General features: G+C 42.5%; 1 protein-coding gene across 1 annotated transcript in view; it reads right to left on the reverse strand.

Annotated features, from left to right (window-relative positions):
- Positions 1 to 623: 623 nt before the first annotated feature.
- LOC127512121 (60 kDa lysophospholipase-like) overlaps positions 624 to 21,611 on the reverse strand; it is a 32,543-nt gene continuing 11,555 nt past the window's right edge. Inside the window, exons 6-17 of the mRNA XM_051892755.1 lie at positions 21,366 to 21,449; positions 20,732 to 20,858; positions 14,138 to 14,250; positions 13,777 to 13,959; positions 13,593 to 13,703; positions 6,762 to 6,881; positions 4,607 to 4,702; positions 4,184 to 4,347; positions 3,269 to 3,355; positions 2,804 to 2,864; positions 2,225 to 2,290; positions 624 to 1,943 (exon numbers count right to left, since the gene is read on the reverse strand). Coding sequence (XP_051748715.1) covers positions 2,267 to 2,290; positions 2,804 to 2,864; positions 3,269 to 3,355; positions 4,184 to 4,347; positions 4,607 to 4,702; positions 6,762 to 6,881; positions 13,593 to 13,703; positions 13,777 to 13,959; positions 14,138 to 14,250; positions 20,732 to 20,858; positions 21,366 to 21,449 — 1,170 coding nt within the window. The 3' untranslated portion in view covers positions 624 to 1,943; positions 2,225 to 2,266. The remainder of the gene's footprint in view (positions 1,944 to 2,224; positions 2,291 to 2,803; positions 2,865 to 3,268; positions 3,356 to 4,183; positions 4,348 to 4,606; positions 4,703 to 6,761; positions 6,882 to 13,592; positions 13,704 to 13,776; positions 13,960 to 14,137; positions 14,251 to 20,731; positions 20,859 to 21,365; positions 21,450 to 21,611) is intronic.

The following is a 21,611-nucleotide window of genomic DNA, read 5'->3' on the forward strand; positions in this document are numbered from 1 at the left end:
ATTATTTGTAAATTTATTTTTAAATCATTATTATTGTCCCTGGTTCACATTAGGGTACGTTTGCAAGAAAGTAGCAGTGGCTGGGACAGATTAAGTATTAATTTAAGTATCAGTTCTACTTAAAAAGATGCGATCTAATCCTGTTTACATGAAATAAGTCTGCTCCAGAGCAGGTTTGATCTTACGGACCTGTTGCTGTGACCACGATAAGAACCGAACAATCCAAGATCATGCCAAATCGTCATCAATCAAATCCAGCTAACCAAGTTAGTGACATACGAAGAACGGGCCCCAGGATGCAGGAGAATAAAGTTCAACACTCTTTAGGAATAAAACAATATATATATATATATATATATATATATAAAACTCAAATTTGATGTATAGCTAAAGTCATTTTTGCTTATTGGTTGAATTGGATCATCAAAGTTCAGCAGCAAAGACTGGTTAATAAAGTGAGATTAAATACATATTTAATCTCAAAAATATGTATTTACGTTTGTCTGGTGTGTGCAACTCTGCAAACCTGTCAACAGAAAGTCTTGTTTGGTACCTCAAGACTCACTCATATTAACAGCCTTCTAGAGTTTGACTGAGAAAGCCAGAGAAGAGACGTAAAGGAGTGATGATAATAAAAAGCAGGGTTTATTGAATAATCTTAGTTGCGTATGTCAAAGCTCAGACTTCATCTGGCCAGTACAATTCTTATTATACCAAGGGAAAACAATGGAAAATTACTGCTTCACAACATCGGTCTGTGATGTTAAAAACCTTGAAATGGAGACATTCTGTTAGAACATCCCTATAGATGACTAATTATTATAAATGAAGATAAAATTACATCATATATAAACTATGTATGATTGATTTATTTAAAATCTTCAGTTCTTTCATTCCCTCTCTTAATCATATATGAAAACATTTGATTACATAGATTGATTAAAAGCAAGCAAACCCTCATGATCATGATCAAAACTTGAAAAGCTTCCCTTCTACATGCTCTTTAAAAGAACAGTTCTTCTCTGTCAAACCACATTCCAGCGTCAGTTGAGGGGGTGTGTCTAACATTGGCATTGGATGATGGCCTTACAGCAGTCAAGTGTCACACAAAACAAATCAACACTCTTATGGTAATGTACAAGAGTGTATAAATGTCTAATGATTATAAATGATTATAAAATTAAATAATTTAAAAACTGTATGTTCAGATCTTTCAGTATGATTGTTTTACAACATCACAACACATTCATATCTGATGGCCTGTTTAAGAGGCATGGATCTAAAAACGTATGACTTGTGCTCTTTGTTTTAAGAGGTCAAATGATGCTTTTTAATGTTTTCCCTTTAGTGTGAAATGTATCTGTGCATGTATACGGCCTGCAAAGTTATAAAGCAAATATTCTCTCACAAAGAGATTTTTTCTCTTGGTTTCTATTGAATCTGACTCGGGCCCGAACTGATAAGGTAAAGCTGACAATATTATTATTAACTGTGTGTTTATAAATTCTTTAGAAGCCTTGGAATCTGAAGCTTGCAATTATGGTGAGGGGCGTTACATTTCCGACACACGCTTGAGGTGTTTGGCCAATCACAAAGCACTAGGCCAATCAGAGCACTCTAAGCTTTTCGGAATGAGGGGCTTTGTAGAAATGAGCGATTTCAGACAGACTGGGAATAGAGTAGCTGCAACATGTGAGAAATAATGTGTTTTTTGAACATTAAAGCATATTAACCTATTTTATTACACCCAATAATCAAAATAATGAACTTTTAAAAAAGCATCATATGACCCCTTTAAGAGTATAATTGTCTAAGTAAGGAAAATCTACTGTATGTCTGCTAAAAATAGGAAAGTGAATGTATGATAAGGGCAGGAAGTGACAGCTAGCAGGACGGCCTCCTCAAGATCTTGGAGAAGCAGTAAACTTGATAAACTCGCCATTCTAGAGAACAAACAGAAAGAGAATGTGAGCATTACATGAGTTCTGCACTTCAACTGCAACAAGTTATGCAATGTTAAATATGCAAAAAAAAAAAAAAAAAAAAAGGCTTTAAAATATTAATACATTAAAAAAACTAATTAATTTAAAAGTATATTGAAGTCTTTGAGGAGTTGCACAACATGACACTTTACATGAAATGTTGCATTTTTTATGTAATTTATTACTTTTGAATACAATGTACACACACACACGCACACATATATATAGTTTTTGTTTCCTACCTGAGTTTGATACTGAGCCGCCTGTTGTAAGAACTCAACAGTCTACTCACATCCAGTGGTCCTTGCCTAAATTTGAGAGAAGCCCATTAATAAAAGTTTACAGCATGGGTGTCCAATCCTTCTCCTTGAGGGCCACTGTCTCACAAGTTTAGCTCCAACCCCAATCAAGCACACCAGAACCAGCTAATCAAGGGCTTTGTTCGAAATTGACCCCAACACCCTTAAATAGGGCACTGTTTGAGGAGACAGCCATGTTTTCATTCACTCCTTCGAGTAAACTAGAAAACAAGTAATGTAGTGAATAGTGAATGAGGATAAATTTCTGCTAGTTGGAACTAAACCCTGCAGGACAGTGGCCCTCCAGGACTGACTTTGGACACCCCTGGTTTACAGGAAGCATCTTTAAAACATATCGCCATTTTTGTCATTGCTTTGTCAATGCAGAACTCATTTTAAGCCAATGCAACACATAATGTCTAGTATCTTCATTCAAACATTTATAAGAATAAAATGTCACTGAAAGCATCAAATGTTTGGTTATAATTCTGTATTCCACACAGATCTCCATCATTAACTCACCACTTCAACCCCAGCTAGCTGCAAAATCTCCAATCCTTCCAAGTCGCCACTTTCCGCAAGACTGTAAAACACACATTAAAATATCTAAATGAGCAATCATCGACCTTAACACAGGAAGTTCATAAAATGAAGACAAACAGTTCTGGTATGTACACAAAACTGTACATAAATTCTAAATTGATAAAAAACAAAACAAAACAAAAAAACAGATATGCTAATTTTTGTGACTGCACTTCTGTTGAACTTTAATGTGCCATTTATAAAATCCACCTCAAGCTTAATTATATTACTTAACGGAAGAATTGTAATGAAATAAATCAGTACTACAAAAAAGTACCACTACTGCTACTACTACTAATAATAAAACAGACATGTGTGTCGTTTATCAAATTACTGTGGCCGCAAGTTTATAAAAGCAATAAGAGAAGGATTGATCGAGAAGAAATGTGTGTATATAAATGAGACCTGCGCAACTTCATTCCAGCATCAACCATTTCATCCCGGGAAAAATGAGCTCCAGTCTTCCTCAGCAACTTCACAACATCCTTGTGCCTACAGACATAGAAAAATGACATATAGAGCCACATGTGTTTAATTGACCTTGCCAGTTGTACTGGTGCTCATCAACGGCAGCTGTCACAGTTGCTAGGCCATCCCATTTAACAATGCTCATTTCAACCTTCGTGGACTTTGAAGTAGAGTTATCAAAAGTACCAACTTCGGTAATCGGTACTGAAATTTTTAAAATGTGATGCTTTGAGCGCTGTTGAGCGGATTCGTAAACACCTCTGATTGGCCACTGTGTTGACGCGCTCATCGGATATACTCTTCTTTCGAAGGTGTGGCCTTTGAACTTTGCGCTCCTCTAAGGATGCAGTCTCTGAATTGGGACACAGCTATTGTTTTGGAATGAGTGTGAGTAAATTCTATGCTAACTATAAATGATTATATGGTGACTTGCATCAGAACAGACTTCTGAATTACTTGAAATATGACTGAAATATACAACATGCAGCACAAGTTTGTCATATTGGCTACATAAAATTATAATGAGAACATTATAATTGGGTGCTTGGGACATGGCTTTTAATGGTGAGATTTTGTTTTTGTAATCAGGCTCTCAAAAATTATATAAAAATTTGGATGTAGGTTTATTGGAAAATGTTGTCAGTTATCGGCTTTCAAAAATAAAGAATTATTGGTTATCAGTATCGGCCAAAATTTTCATATCAGTGCATCCCTTTATGGGTCGCAACCACCAGTTTAAAACCAGTGGTCTTGTCTAGTTCACCTTAAAGACTGTATAAATTACGTGGCAAATAGTTAACTCAAAACTTTTTGTGGCCCTAAAAAGTATTTGGACATTTAAATCAGTTCTACCTGAAGGAAACAGCACTGCATAGTGGTGTATCACCAAAGCGATCTCTGGCGTAGACTGTGGCCCCTTTACTCAGCAGATACTCCACCACTTTCAGATGACCCTCACATGCAGCGATGTGGAGAGGAGTGCGGCCATCATAGTCTGCCATGCTCAAGTCAGAGCCCTATATAGAAAGATATGAATCATAACCCATATCCTGATTTGCTAGACTGCATTAAATACTACAAACCAGCAGAGCTGACTTGTTCGCATGCTCTATTTTTAATATAATAATTTTTTTTTTATATAATAAAGACAAAAAGTTGCAGGCATGCACTATTGCAAACTGTAAAATGTTTGGAATAGGCTGCATTTATTTGATTCCACTTACAGGTAGTGTTTGCCCTTCTAAATGGGTGTCCAAACAGGTTTCAATATCTTACCATTTTCCTTATGGCCTCCAAAGCTTCAATGTCTCCAACCTTAGCAGCAGCACAGGCCAGAGAGGGAGTTAGTGCATCTCCTATGGCATCAAGTTCCTGTGGACATCAGTAATATTATAGTTGATCTGTACATCTGAGCCTCTTCTGATTCATTATATGGTTGTAGTTGTACCATTTTGTCATCATAGTTTACACTAAAATGCAGTGCACCAAACTGGCACAACTGTTAAGTGAAATCACTCCCAAGTAGGGGTGTACACTATATAGGGGCTTTTGCACCGGGTAGGTATAGGAACTAGCAATCAGAGTGATCACTCGAGAACTAAGTTTTCCCCTAGGGTTATTTTCCTGGTTACATTCGCACCCCCAGTAGGAACTCGGAAGTGATGTAAACCGTCCAACAGCAACGTCATTTAAACGTGGCATTCAACGCAGTTTTTGACGTTATTGAATGCCATGTTTAAATGCTGTGTTTTTGTTGTGTGCCGTTTTGTGATAACGGAGATGGAATGTAGACATATAAGTTATGTGACTGAAAGAGCAAAAAGGAGGGCTAAAAGACGAAAACTCCTACGACAGCTTGAAGTGCTACATATCATCGAGGCTGAGAAAAGAACACAATGCCGCAAACACAGGCGACAGGTAAAATACTTTAACATTAGCTTCCTTTTCTTAAAAATATATCTAAATTATGACATATGCACTCCATGACAAATGCAGAACAGTTAGTTCATGTGTTCATGACCTCAAGGCTAGATTATTATAATGCTCTACTGGGTGGTTGCCCTGCACGCTTAATAAACAAACTCCAGCTGGTCCAAAACGCAGCAGCTAGAGTTCTTACTAGAACCAGGAAGTATGACCATATTAGCCCGGTTCTGTCAACACTGCATTGGCTCCCTATTAAACATTATGTACATTTTAAAATCTTGCTAATTACTTACAAAGCAATAAATGGTTTAGCTCCTCAGTACTTAAGGGAGCTCTTAACGCATTATAGTCCTTCATGTCTATTGCGATCTCAAAATTCTGTTAGTTCCTATTGTGCAGGGTTAGACCCTACTCTGAAGTAGAAGCTAACTTAGTTCCCCAAAAGGCATTCCTATAACTAAAATTGTTCCCAGTTCCTGTGGTGTGAAGACACCAAAAGACGGTTCTTCCGCCAAAAGTTATAACTATGAAACTTTCCACCTGTGTGAAAGCTCCTTGTGTACACTATGTACGAAATACAGCAGTTTTGTTACAAAATGATTCAATGTTTTTAAACGAAACGTTAGAGTGAATGACTCAATGACCCATTTATAAAGACACTGCATCCAAAATCGAATAGGTCTACTTCCCTAATATATAGTATGTGAAAATCAGTAAGCCAACAGAGTAGCAAGTCCAAATACATTAGTATTCGGAAAACAAGGTGACCCGAATGACCTACTACTTCCACCAAGATACTGTAAAGCACATTCGATGGACACTTTACAATCCCATGAGGCCACTGGAGAGGATTTGTGAATGGCAGTGATGCGACGAAACTGACACCTTAGGTTAGGACAGTGAAAATATGGTTAATGTAGTACATCCAAATTTCATTTATATTACACACATACTATACAAAACATATTAAAAGTACATTTCTAATTAAATGAGGCGAGTGACTTGCTCAGTTTCTGAATGAATCAGTCGTTTTGAACCTACTGACAGATTCAAAGTTTCATAGTTTCAAATTTTAAAATAACATTTAATTTTTTAATTATTTCATATTTCAATATTCAAAATTCTGTTTTTAAAACACCATAGTATCTTATTATTCTAATTTAATTTATTGAATAAATGTAAGAATTTGACATAAAAGATCATGTATATGTCTAATAAGGTTAGAAAAAAAAAGCATGTATAAAAGGTAAAAGTCCATTTAAAATGAAAATCAATTTAAATTTAAAAATGAATTTTGGTCACTGCTCTGAGCTTACCACTGCACAGAATATGAATAATATTTCTGAATATTTTCAGAAGTCAGCAGTCCACGACACACCTAAACCTATCAAGTTACCAGCACAAATAAACACTCAGCTAAATATTATCCAATTACTGTTATCAGCAATATCCCCAGAAAAATTGGGGACAAAGTTAGAAAGAGAGAAAGTCCAGGTTACATTACCTCTTTACAGCTGCTGCTGAGGGACTTGGCGATGACCTGAATAAAGCGACTGTCGCTGAGAGAACGCTTTGGACCGACCAGGTCACCTGTCATCTCACCACGCAGAATTTGACTCATCATCTTATGAACAAATAACATGTTTAATTAATAAGTGATCTAAAACAAGTAATAATTATTATCTCATTATTATTATTTACAATAAAACTACTGCTTATTATTATTATTATTTGAATTAAACTAAAATTTAAAGCTGCTGTCTGTAAGTTTTGCCTCTTTGTTGCCATCTCTGTTTGAAACCTGCAATTGCAGTTATTTGCGGAATTATCATCTTTACGTGGGTTCTGCCTCAGCACGGCTCCTCAGAGTTGATGAATCTAATGTTTGCTGTCAGTCACTGCATCGGTGTGGATGCTGTACTTCGGAATCACAGATTGTAGTCTTGGAAGTATAACCAAAATAAAAATTTTAAACGGAAAATGTCATCTGAACAAGTAAGTAACAAATCTGCCACTTTTGTTCTGACCAACTGAGAAAAAAAAGCATTACAATAAATCGCGCTACCAATGGTGATTAAATCTAACGATCGCTTAGCTCATATCACATCAAACCGTGTAAATTATTATTATTGTTATACTTTGTTCTCAAATTGTTAATGTTAACAAACATCAGCATTGCGTTACTATGTGTATTTAGCGTGTATTAGTGTTACCTGTAGATTTCAATTTCTATAGCTACTCCACAGTCCGAAGTCTTTTGCTTTTGACTACGGGTGAATCTCCAGCTGTCACTGATGATTGTCATTTGGACCTTTCTGGATTACACTTCTGGATCATGCTTGAATTTCCCACAAAAAACCCCACCAGTACCGCTTTTATTAGAAAACATTATTACAAGCTTACCGTTGTGAATCAGGCTAGGTAAGGAGATAGTTTTGAACGCTGGTTATGTACTTGCTCAAATTGATTTCAGATAATTTTTAACCAAAAAAAAGTTACGGACTGCAGCTTTAAATCAAATTCATGTGGTACAACTAACAAACTACTAACAAAAATAATTAAAGAAAAGACTGTATCAAGGTCAATAGTTTTCTTAAAATATTTACAACAACAACAACAACAACAAAAAATTATTATTCAAAGCATGGTTAGTTCAGTTTGTAAAATGCAATGTAGTGGTAATTCCGCATTAATTAATTCATGTAATTTGGGGGAAAGAAAAAGTTATATATTGAAAACATTTTAATTTTAATACTTGGCATCTGCATTTTATATTTGATTTTCAAATTGTTTTTTTTTTTACTAATACACTACCGTTCAAAAGTTTGGGGTCGGTAAGATTTTTTCAATGAAAGACATCTCTCCTGCTCACCAAGGCTGCATTTAAATTGCTCAAAAAATACATTAAAACATTATGAAATATTATTATATTAAAAAGTAAAATTTAAAATGTTTAAATATCACAGTTTTCAACTGTGATATATTTTAAAATGTAATTCATTCCTGTGACGGCAAAGCTGATTTTCAGCTCCAGTCTTCAGTCACATGATCCCTAAGAAATCATTCTAATATGCCGATTTGGTGCTCAAGAAACATTATTATTATTATTATTATTATCAATGTTGAAAACGTCTTGGGTTACTTGTGTAACCCTGGTTCCCTGAATAGGGAACGAGACGCTACGTCATATGACGTTATGGGAACCTTCTGCGTGAATGCGTCGTGAAGCACTCTTGTATCTAACCAATGATGAGACGAGACGTCAGAGGCGGGTGACGTCACGGACCAGGAAACTATAAAGCATACCCAGAACAAAGAACCCTAGCTTCTGGATTATGGCTGAAGCAAGACGCTCAGAGGTATGCCAGGGATACGGCAACGCGACGTAGCGTCTCGTTCCCTATTCAGGGAACCAGGGTTACACAAGTAACCCAAGACGTTCCCTTTCATGGGAACTGTCGACGCTACGTCATATGACGTTATGGGAACACTGTCCCAACTACGCCATAGAACCAAGTACCTGTCTGTTATCTTGTAGACAGAACTGACGACCCCGGAGTGGAGCCTATATCCAGGTTATAAAACCTAATAAATGTGTGCTGGGATGACCATCCAGCTGAATCACATGTGTCATTAATGGATACTCCTGACATTAAGGCCTTTGAGGCCGCCATACCCCTAGTAGAGTGGACACGGACAGCTAATGGAGATGGCTGTCCGGTCGCCTCATAAGCAAGTGAGATAGCCTCAACCACCCACTTGCTCATTCTCTGCTTAGATGCTGGGCCTCCTTTCTTAGGAGACCCGTAACACACAAACAATTGATCTTTTTTACTCCACAGGGCAACTCTGTGGACATATGCATCTAAAGCCCTCACTGGGCAGAGCAGATTGAGTTTCTCCTGATCCGAAGTTGTAAATGTAGGAGGATAGAAGGCTTGAAGTACGATGGGACCTGGGACGTTGGTGGGGACCTAAGCACATAGCCTGGTCTAGTGTGCAGGAACGCTTTGACCATTCCAGGTGCGAATTCCAAACACAAAGGAGCACCGTAAAGTGCTTGAAGATCTCCTATTCTTTTAAGAGATGAAATAGCCAGTAGAAATATGGTATTTAGGGTGAGGAGTTTCTCTGAAACTTCCTCTAGTGGTTCGAAGGGAGCCTCAGCTAACCCTTCTAATACCACGGCCAAGTCCCAGGCCGGAGTCCTTGTACGTACTGAAGGCCTCAGCCTCAGAGTACCACAGAGGAAGCGTATAAAAAAGGGGGGTCTCGACCTACCGAGGAATCCCCCAGAGGAGCATGGCCGAAATGGTCGCAACATAAACCTTCAAGGTTGAAGGGGATAAAAACATCCGAGAAATTGTCTTGGAGAAATTGAAGCACAAGGCTAATAGAAGAGTGGACAGGGTCCACATTGCTTTGTCTACACCAAGTAGAGAACAGTTTTCATTTATACGCATACAACTTCCTCGTGGAGGGAGCTCTGGAGTGGAGTATGGTCTCCACAACCTCAGTTGGGAGACCAGCATCTATGAGCCTGGCCCCTTCAGAGGCCAGGCCCACAGTCTCCGTAGTTCTGGGCGTGGATGAATTATCATGCCGCCCGCTTGAGACAGGAGGTCCTGCCTGAGAGGAAGCTCCATCAGGGAGCCATCTAGAAGTGACAGTAGGTCTGAGAACCATATTTTGGTTGGCCAGTACGGGGCTATCAATATTAGACTGACCCCTTCCTGGCGTACTTTCTCCAGAACTCCCGGGAGCAGAGCGAACAGGGAAATGCATACAGACGCAGCCTCGGCCACGTCTATACGAGATAGGGAGAACCACAGTGGACACTGGGTTGATTCCCCTGAAGCAAATAGGTCGACTTCCGCTCGACCAAAGTTTTCCAAAGTGAGCTCCACCACCTCAGGGTGGAGTCTCCATTCCCCGGGCCTCGGCCCCTGCCTCGACAGGGCGTCTGCTCCCACGTTTGATGCCCTGGGATATAAGCTGCTCTCAGTGAGAGGAGCTTCCTATGGGCCCACAGGAGGATCCAACGGGCCAATTGCATAGTTGGCGAGACCGCAGACCCCCCTGATGGTTGATATGAGACCACCGACATGTTGTCCGTGTGGACCAACATGTGATGGGCCCTCAGGTCTGGGAGGAAGTATTTTACTGCAAGAAATACCGCCATCATTTCCAGCCGATTTATGTGCTAGGAACTCTGATGGTCCTCCCAGAGACCCTGAGCTGAGCGACCACTCATGATCGCCCCCCAGCCCGTGAGGGAAGCATCCGTCGTAAGCATTACGCGACGACAAGGAACCACCAACACAGGTACCTGGGACAGGAACCAAGGCTTTTTCCACACGACCAGAGCACGAAGGCATCGCCGCGTGACTTTGATCGTGCAAAAAGGATTTCCCCTCGGAGAAACCCCTTGGTCCTGAGCCACCACTGCAAGGGTCTCATGTGCAGCAGGCCAAAAGGTATCCCGTTGGACGCAGCTGCCATGAGACCCAACAGTCTTTGAAACTGTTTAACAGTGAGTGACTGGCCTAGTTTCACCCCATTCACGGCATTAAGAATGGAACTCACACGAGCAGGAGACAGATGTGCCTGCATCGTGGTGGAGTCCCAAACTACCCCTAAGTAGTTGGTAATTTGAGCCGGAACCAGCACACTTTTCTTGGCATTGAGCCTCAGCACAAGCCTCTTCATGTGTGACAGAACAACATCTCGATGTTGAACTGCCAGATGTTCTGTTTGAGCTATAATCAACCAGTCGTCGATATAGTTCAGTACGCGGATGCCCTGGAGTCACAGTGGAGCCAGAGCTGCATCCACGCACTTCGTAAATGTGCGGGGTGATAAGGCCAAAGGGAAGAACCCTGTACAGGTAAGCTTTGTCCCCGAAAGCAAACCTGAGGAACTTCCTGTGTTGAGGATGGATGGATACATGAATGTAAGCATCTTTCAGGTCTATCGCAACAAACCAGTCCTCAGACCTGATCTGTGGGATAACCCTCCATCCTTCTTTGGAACAATGAAGCACTGGTTGTAAAACCCTGACAGCTTGCTGGGAGGAGAACCCCTTCTATAGCTCCTTTTTGCAAGAGCGTCATAACCTCCTGTTCCATTACCAGAGACTGCTCGGGGGCCACCACTGTGGGAAGGACCCCAATAAACTGGGGCGGGCGAGACCCGAATTTGTAACCCTTTTCTATTGTGAGCAGCACCCATTTTGAAATATTTGGGAGAAGTTTCCATTCTGCCAGAAAATTTACTAAGGGAACCAGTCTCTCGAGACTGGCCTCTGGTGTTTTTTGAGCACTTAATTCGGCACCCTGAAACGGCGGACCGGCAAGGAACAGCCGAATCAAGTGATGACCGGCCCTCCTCGGAGGGTCAGTGGAGACCGCTGCGCCCTGAAGCACACTGGGTGGCAGGGTTAGCAGAACGGCCCCTTGAGGGCGCCAAAGAGGGATGGGTACCAAGTATTTTAATACCCGACCCTCTCTGGAGGGGGCTGCCCTCCAATGTCCCTCGCCACTGGCATCAGGACCTCTTCGAAGCCTTCTTGGTGATAATTACAGTCCGCAGATCTGTGTTACCCCACAAAGACTTCAGCTGTGTCGCCTGTCCCTGTCCCCAAGCTTTCTGCGGGGGAGCACGGGTGGCGACACTTTCTTTGGATGAACGGTCAGACCAGTGCCCTGAAACGTCGAGCCGGCAGGGAACATCTGAACTGACCGCTCTACAACCCTCCTCTTTCTTGGAGGAACACTGGAAACCACTGCGCCCTGAAGCACACGAGGTGGCAGGGTTGGCAGAACGGTCTCCTTTATTTTCTTTTAAATTCCTCAGAATTTAATGCATTTTAATGTATTCAATATTTCATCTAATCCTCAAATTAAATGCAGCCAGATTTTTTTGAACAGGCTGAATATATTTAGAATACAAAAGAATTATAGCTCGTAATAATTCGCAAGGTATTTTAGGGAAAGAGAGAAAGGGAAACTCCCGTCTACTCAGTTCCCTCCAAATATAAATACATATATATATATATATATATATATATATAAAATTACGGACACGTGATCTATGCGCAGCCTCGGCAAACGCGAGACCCGAGCCGTATATTCTCTCTTGCAGACTTAATCTACGCGCTGCCTCGGCAACGCGAGATCCGAGCTATATATTCTTTAATGAAAACTCAATCCACGCGCTGCCTCGGCAAGCGCGAGATCCGAGCCTTGCGTTAGACTTTTATTCCCTCGAGAATAAAGCCAACAGGAGTGGAGCTAAAAAACTCCCGCTAGTGCATGCTTCTCTTCGGGACATTTTTATGAATGAACACTGCTCACTGTCAGTTGTGAGCTGACGTGCATGCTCCACTCCCAGCAAACAACACATAAACCGCGTGTATCCCCACTCGCTTTATAATGTAGCACAGGGGGAAACGCGATTCAAACTGCTGTTCACTATTGATTTGTTATAAACGTGTGATTTTGAAACACGATATGTGTATGAGGTGGCGAGTCCTCAGATCGATATCACAATATCCACCTCCTCAGAGCTGGACATGTGAAATACCGGTGCCTCAATCCGGGGAAAGAAACCGCAGAGCGTGCTTCCACCTGGGAGACGGCACTGAACCTGGCAGGTAAGGGCAGAGAAAGGGCGGCGCCCGTCTCTAACCCCTCTGTCAGATCCAATTGTGAACCCCACGAATGGAGCCTACGCTCTGCCTCAGCAGAAGCGGGACCCGATCCGCGGGGAACACAGGAACACAGTGTCCTGAGAGTGAGTTTTTTACAATGCGCACAGACAGCTCCCTCAAGAGCTGCCTGGGCATGCTCAACTCCCATTCAACTGCTGTTTTTCGCCATAATACGTGTCTTTTTTATATATAAATATATGGATTGGTGTGAGATACTCTTGTCCTCAGACGAAGAGATTGTGACTCGTTTATGTAATAAGACAAACAACACCAAATAAGACACACGATAACACAGAGCGCTTGCTGAAGACAACAGAAGCTAGCGTTCTTTGTTCTGGGTATGCTTTATAGTTTCCTGGTCCGTGACGTCACCCGCCTCTGACGTCTCGTCTCATCATTGGTTAGATACAAGAGTGCTTCACGACGCAATCACGCAGAAGGTTCCCATAACGTCATATGACGTAGCGTCGACAGTTCCCATGAAAGGGAACAGTTGTGCTGCTTTATATTATGTGGAAAACGTGATACAAGATTGATTACTGACCCCCAACTTCTGAATGTTACTGTATATGTTATTGACCCAAATGTAGTATAAATGTATTTTTAAGAAACATTTTTCCATACCTTCTTCTTCTCTTCTGTACTGAGGTCTTTTGCCAGCACATAGGAGAGTTTTGAAAGTGCAGCTTCTGGGGTCATATCACCTCCAGCGATCACACCGGCGTCATACAGTTTCTGCGAATGAAAATTAAATTACACACTCCTGGAATCCACCCACATAAGGCCTTTCTTAAGCAAACTCCCATACGTGGCCAGTTTCGTATGTGGCTTTGACTGTGCCCCGGAGGCACTGGGTGCAGTTGATGATGATGACTCCTCTATCTGATGCTTTTTTGATCTCATCCAGCAGGTCCGGGCGTTCGGGAGCGTTACCGCAGCCGTAAGTCTCCAATACGATCCCGTTCATAGGAGGCTGCAAGAAGGCCTTGACCTGATGAGAGAATGAATCTCATTTTAAACATCTGAAACTTCCAAATGTTCAGCTGAAAATTAAACTTCTGTCAGTATTTACTAAACACTGTAAAAATAATGAACATGTTCATGGACGGAATGAAGAGATTTGGGAAGAATGTGTGTCAAATAAAAGCAGACTTAACACATGGTCTTACTGTATCAGTAGTGATTCCTGGGAATAGTCGCAGGACACCCACATTACTGTTCAATTCTGTGCTGACAGTGAATTTGTCCAGTGTCTCAGGTCGCAACACAATGTCCCAGTCAACTAAAGAGTAAGAAATTAAGCATAATCCTCAAAATAACATGTCTGAATGAAATAAATAACACTGCAGCATCGCTAATTGTTACAGTACAGAAGGGACGGAGACAACGGGAAACAGGTAAGTGATGTTTATTGAACAACCAGAAGAACAAGTAGTGATGCAGGTGAGTAAATGGCAATATAGCAGGTTGAATGGAAGATAACTGAGTGGTAATACTGTCCTTTGTGTTGTAGGAGTGGAGATCGTGGATGGCAGAGGAATGGAGATCGTAGCAGAGATGAGACGACACTGGGGAACTTACACGAAGACTGGAACACGGAAGGAAACTAGGAGCATGCTGGAGAAGAGACAGTAAGTATACTGGAGTCCTTGAGGTAAGCATCGAAGACGTTCTATGTGCAAACGAGACCGGACGCTGACTGAAGTGTGTGTGAGTCTTTTATGTCGTGGCTGATTGGGGTGTTGATGGATGACAGGTGCGTGTGCTCAGAACTCTGGTGAGGAGTGCGCTGTGATTGGGTGATGGTGGAGCCTGGCGTGTCTGTGACAGTACACCCCCTCCACGGCCCGCTCCTGAGGGCCGAGGACCCCAACGTCATGGTGGTCATCCTCTTCCACGTGGGGCAGGTCTGTCTGGATGAGAGGCGTGAAAAGTGTCGAGCGGGTTTGGGTCTAGGATGTCGTTTCTGGGTACCCATGAGCGTTCCTCGGGACCGTAGCCCTCCCAGTCCACCAGGTACTCCAAAAGACCACCACAGTGCCGGGAGTCCAAGATCTCATTCACTTGGTAAGCGGCTCCGTCTTCCAGGATTAGAGGAAGGGAGGGTTCAGCTGCTGCGCCAGGCTCTGTGGAGAAACGGAAGGGTGGTGAGGTTTTAGCAGAGACACGTGGAAAGTGGGATGAATGCGATACTGTGCAGGTAACTTGAGTTGGTAGGTGACCGGGTTAATCTGCTTGGTGATGGTAAAGGGGCCAATGAATCTGGGACTTAGCTTATTGCAGGGCAGACGCAGTCTGATGTCCCGAGTAGACAGCCAGACCTTCTGTCCCGGTTGGTAGACTGGAGTGTTGGAATGTCGAAGGTCGGCTGTCATCCTGCGTCTGCGCAAAGCCCGTTAAAGCTGATGGTGAGCAGAGTCCCAGACCCTCTCACTCTCTCAGAACCAGTAGTAGACAGCTGGTACATCCGACGGTTCCCCTGACCAGGGGAAGAGTAGGGGTTGGTAACCGAGCATGCACTGGAAGGGAGTGAGTCCAGTGGTAGGTTGGCGCAGGGAGTTCTGTGCGTACTCGGCCCAACCCAGGAACTGGTTCCAAGAGTCCTGGTGGCCATGGCAGAAGGTACGGAGGAACCGGCCGATCTCCTGGATTTTCCTCTCCATCTGCCCGTTCGACTACGGGTGGTATCCAGACGAGAGGCTCACGTTCACACCTAGGAGAGAGAAGAATGCTTTCCATACTCTGGAGATGAACTGAGGTCCTCGATCCGATACTATGTCCTCTGGAATTCCGTAATATCTGAAGATATGGTTGAACATGATCTCAGCAGTTTCCATTGCAGTAGGCAGACCTCTTAAGGGAATTAGACGGCAAGACTTAGAGAATCTGTCTATTACCACCAGGACACAGGTACAGTTGTTAGATACAGGTAGGTCTGTGATGAAGTCCACCCCTAGGTGTGACCATGGTCTGTTGGGAACAGGCAGAGGATGGAGCTTGCTGGAGGGAAGATGGCGAGGGCTTTTCAAGATGGCGCATTCCTAGCATCCTTGCACATACCTTCTCATGTCCCTTGCCATGTTTGGCCACCAAAAGCGCTCTTTCAGCAGCGAGAGGGTTTCATTGACCCCGGGGTGGCCAGTGGCCAGTGCACAGCGATGTGTGGGAAGAGTGGATGAGTGGAGTGCGCCGTGTCCTGTTGATGTACTGCAAACCTGGAGGGCAGCCCGGCGGAGTGTTGGTGGAGGCATTGGAGGAGGGAATGGTGGCTTCAGACCAGCTGATGGGACTCACGATAATCTTTTCAGGTAGGATTGATTTGGGATCTTCTGTGTTTTCTGTGGGGGGCATAGAGACAAGATAAGGCGTCTGCCTTGACATTCTTGGGACCTGGACGATAGGAGATAGTGAAGTGAAAACGTGTGAAGAATAGCGCCCAGCGCGCCTGTCGGGATTCAATATCTTGGCATCTCTGAGATACTCCAAGTTTTTATGGTCAGTAAGTACCAAGAAGGGGTGCTTGGAACCCTCCAACCAATGCCTCCACTCTTCCAGGGCCAGCTTGATGGCCAGAAGTTCCCTGTTGCCGATGTCATAGTTTCTCTCTACCGGGCTTGAGTTTGCGAGAGAAGAAGGCACATGGATGGAGTATACTTGTATTCCCCTACTGCTGAGATAACACCGCTCCCACTCCCGTGGTTGAAGCATCCACCTCGACTACGAAGGGCTTCTCTGGATCAGGATGAACGAGGAGGGGAGTGGTGATGAAGGCTTCTTTCAAGGTGTTGAAGGCATCGGTGGCAGCTGGTGACCAGGACAGAGTCTTGGGCCTGTTGCGGAGGAGGTTGGTCAATGGGCTTGTGATGGAGCTGTAGTTTTGGATAAACTGCGGTAGAAATTTGCAAATCCTAGGAATCTTTGGAGTTCCTTGATGGTGGATGGAGTTGGCCAGTTCTTGATGGCTTCGACCTTCCCCTCGTCCATCTGGATGCCACTGCTGTTGATTTTGTAGCCAAGGAACTGCACTGAGAGTTGATGGAAAGAGCATTTTTCAGCCTTGAGGAACAGATGGAATTCCCTCAGGCATTTCAGGACCTCCGCAACGTGGTGCGATGTTCGGCCATGCTCCAGGAGTATATCAGGATGTCATTAATGTAGACCAGAACAAACTTGTGAAGAAACTCCCGGAGCACCTCTAGATGAAGTCCTGAAATACGGAGGGACCATTTACCAGGCCATATGGCATGACGCAATACTCATAGTGTCCGGTAGGGGTCACGAAGGCTGTCTTCCATTCATCCCCCTCACATATTCGAATGAGGTTGTAAGCGCTGCGGAGGTCCAACTTGGTAAACACAATGGCACCACGGAAATGTTCCAAGGCCACTGGGACGAGGGGAAGTGGGTAGCGGAACTTGACAGTAATCTTGTTGAGTGCCCGGTAATCGATACAAGGCCGCAAGCCTCCTTCCTTTTTTGCCACAAAGAAGAAACTCGAAGCAGCAGGGGAAGTAGACGGGCGGATGTAGCCCTGTTGTAGCGCCTCCTTGATGTACTCCTTCATGGCCTTCTCCTCGGGAATTGACAGAGGGTAGATCTTCCCACGGGGCACTGACTCACCTGGAAGCAGATCGATGGCACAGTCCCATGGCCGGTGTGGAGGCAGCTTGGAGGCTTTCCTTGGGCAGAAGACGTCGCTGAAGGGGGCGTAACAAGGAGGAGTATCCACCGAACGTTTCTCCACAGGACTTTCGATGGAAGTAGTGCAGACGGGAAGAGACTCTGGACGAGGAGAGGAATGCAGAGGTAACGCATGAAAACAGTTCAGGAAACAGTTATCACCGCTTTTCCACGAGATGACAGGATTATGCTGCTCCAACCATGGGCGCCCTAAAACCACATCAGCGGTGGATTCCTCCAGAACCAGCAGATGTTGATATTCGATGTGTAGAAGGCCAATTTGGAGTTGCACTGGTCCGACACACAGATGTACCCGTCTACGACTGAGAGGTTTTCCAGTTATTGATTGTATCTGGTAGGTGGACGGCGTGACTGTGGTCTTGAGTTTGAGCTGGTGGCAGAGGGCGTCAGAGACAAAGTTACCTGCTGACCCGGAGTCGAGGAGAGCATTGACTGGAATGGAAACATCGGCAGCAGTAAGAATTACTATGGTAGTGAGAGGCTTCATCTTATTTATAGGAGGAAGAATGGCACTCAACATGGGACGAGGACGAGTGGGGCATGCTGAGATGACATGCCCAGGAGCACCACAATATGAACATAATCCCTGGGTCAGCCGCCTCTGCCGCTCAGTAAAAGTCAGCCGGGTATTTTCCAGTTGCATGGGTTCATTGGCTGGTTCTGGAGGGCTGATGGATTCTGGACGGCGGAGGGATGATGTTAGTAGCGACTGGCCCTGGTGCTCTTCGAGACACGACTGCATACGAGTGGCGAAGCGAATGGAGAGTTGGATGAATCATTCTAGCCCGATGGAGTCCTCGTATGCAGCGAGATGCAACCGCACCCGTGAATCCAGGCCTTGACAGTAGGTGGTTAACAGAGACTGTTCGTTCCATCCACTAGTGGCAGCAAGGGTCCTGAACTTAAGGGCATATTCATTCAAAGTCATTGTACCTTGTTTTAAATGATATAATTGCTCACCAATCGATGAATCCCCGGCTGGTCTACTGAACATTTCTTTGAAGTGGTTAACAAAACTGGTGAGAGACTGGGTAACTGTACTATTTTGCGACCAAATAATTTCAGCCCATTGAAGCGCTTTGCCATTTAACTGTGAAATGATGAATGCTACCTTTGCGTGGTCGTCGGGGTATAAGTGCGGTTGCATCTCCAGGACCAGCGAACATTGCAGTAGGAATCCGTTGCAATCCTCTGCCGAACCAGAGAAGGGCGCCGGTTTGGCCATGGGACTGGCATACACAGGCGGTGAAGGAGTGACGGTGGTGTTGGCAGAGGTGATCGCTAGTGGAGGTGCTGGTGGATTGAAGGTGAGTGCTTGGCGTAAGACATCCACAAGCTCTCGAAACGGATCTGGAGTGCTCATTCTGGTGTTCTACGGTTTTGGTCCAGTCTTCTGTTACAGTACAGAAGGGATGGAGACAAGGGGAAACAGGTAAGTGATGTTTATTGAACAACCAGAAGAACAAGTAGTGATGCAGGTGAGTAAATGGCAATATAGCAGGTTGAGTGGAAGATAACTGAGTGGTAATACTGTCCTTTGTGTTGTAGGAGTGGAGATCGTGGATGGCAGAGGAATGGAGATCGTAGCAGAGATGAGACGACACTGGGGAACTCACACGAAGACTGGAACACGGAAGGAAACTAGGAGCACGCTGGAGAAGAGACAGTAAGTATACTGGAGTCCTTGAGGTAAGCATAGAAGACGTTCTATGTGCAAACAAGACCGGATGCTGACTGAAGTGTGTGTGAGTCTTTTATCTCGTGGCTGATTGGGGTGTTGATGGATGACAGGTGCGTGTGCTCAGAACTCTGGTGAGGAGTGCGCTGTGATTGGGTGATGGTGGAGCCTGGCGTGTCTGTGACACTAATAAGAGGGTTGACATTAAATTTCAATACTTATCTATCAATACTTATCTAAAAATGAAACTTTTTTCTTAACCATTTGTGTATTATTATTACATACGCAGTTTTTATGAACTATTATTAATTTTGAGATACACTAGACTAATATTTGTACTTTGTAATTCATTCTTCTCCAGACAGGATTATTAAAGTGAACAGCAAATGATTAAAAATAGTTTTAAACAAACGTACTAAAACTAAAACCATAAACAAACAAACAAACAAAAACATTTCCATTAATTGAATTAAAATAAACATTGACTGAAATAAAATAAATATTTATATAATGAATTAAATAAAAAATATAAAAAAAGTTCAAGTTGAAGTACTAAAATAACTAAAACTAAAATTGAAATAAAAATTAAGAAAAATAACAACAAAAAAAATTAAACTGATACACACATACATACACACACACACACACACATATATATATATATATATATATATATATATATATATATATCAGTTTAATATTACAGTTTTATATATAAAACTGTAATAGTATCTGCAATTAGGCTTTCACATTTCAAAAGCACCATAAAAAAGCCTATATGGCTTATGATCTATTCCAAATCTTCTGAAATCATATAACAGATTTATGCGAGAAACATTCATTGAAGTGATAAACAGAAATTACATGGACAACTTTTATACTTCGATGATGTTATTGCATCCCTTTTGGAGCTTAAAAGGATATTTCACCCAAAAATGAAAATTCTGTCATAGTTTTCTTTCTTCTGCTGAACACAAAAGAAGATATTTTAAAGAATATGGGTAACCAAACAGTTGATGGTCATCACTGACTTACATAGTAAGTTTCCCCCCATACTAAGGAAGTCAGTGGGGTCCATCAACTGTTTGGTTACCCATATTCTTCAAAATATCTTCTTTTGTGTTCAACAGAAGAAAGAAATTCATTCAGGTTTGGAACAACTTGAGGGTGAGAAAATGACAGAATTTTTATTTTGGGTGAACTATCCCTTTAAAAGCCTCAGTTCCAAATCATGGTAATTGCATAGAAAAGAGCTAACAGTACATACTGATTTTCTATGGCAGAAAACATTTGTGTAAATTTTCATTTTTAGGAAAACTCATCTATATATAGACTCATATGGCACTAAGACATCTAAGATAAATGTTGGCAGAACTGTAATCACTTTTGATGTCGACTTCAAGACTGGCTAATGGCCGCAGGTTTGGTGAGGTAAATGCGTCAAAGCTTTCAGCGTCCACTTTGGTGACACGATTGCCCCTGTACAGCTTTTGATAAAAATACAGGCAAACCTGTGAAGAAAGACACAAAGGGCTTTTTTCTGGTTCTTTACTCAATTTTATTATTTCCAGTATTTTATTAAAAACTATCTTCCATATTTTAAAATAAAATTATTTGAATGCTAAAACTAATTAAAGGGATAGTTCACCCAAAAATGAAAATTCTGTCATCATTTGCTCACCCTCAAGTTGTTCCAAAACTCAGTTGAATCTGGTGAACACAAAAGAAGATATTTCGACGAATATCTTTCATTTGGTTATAAACATTCTTCAAAATATCTTCTTTTGTGTTCAGCAGAACAAAGAAAATCAATTCAGGCTTGGAACAACTTGAGGGCGAGTAAATGATGACTAAATTTTCATTTTTGGGTGAACTATCCCTTCAATAATGAAATTCTGAATGAAAACTATTTTATAGCCGACATCGTCCAAAACATCACAACTATTTGAAGGTATCTTGCACATACTGCATTTGTAATGGCTACAAAGTCATCACTCACAGAGAATAAAAAAACTCACCTCAGGGATGATATACTGTCCTGCTAACAACAGCGCCCCCAGGAGGTTATCCCTCCCATCATTCCTCAACTCATAGATAGGCACCTGCAACATATAAGATGGTTCTTTTTTTTCAAGAACAAACATGATATCCCTCATTTAAAGTCCCCCTGCAGTAGATAATTTCATCTTTGATCACCAAAATGACATATTTAAAGTTTTTTCGGCAGCACTTTATTTTACAGTGTCATTGTTACATATGTTACA

Source organism: Ctenopharyngodon idella, chromosome 5 (assembly GCF_019924925.1).
Source record: "Ctenopharyngodon idella isolate HZGC_01 chromosome 5, HZGC01, whole genome shotgun sequence".
NCBI classification, from domain to species: Eukaryota; Metazoa; Chordata; class Actinopteri; order Cypriniformes; family Xenocyprididae; genus Ctenopharyngodon; species Ctenopharyngodon idella.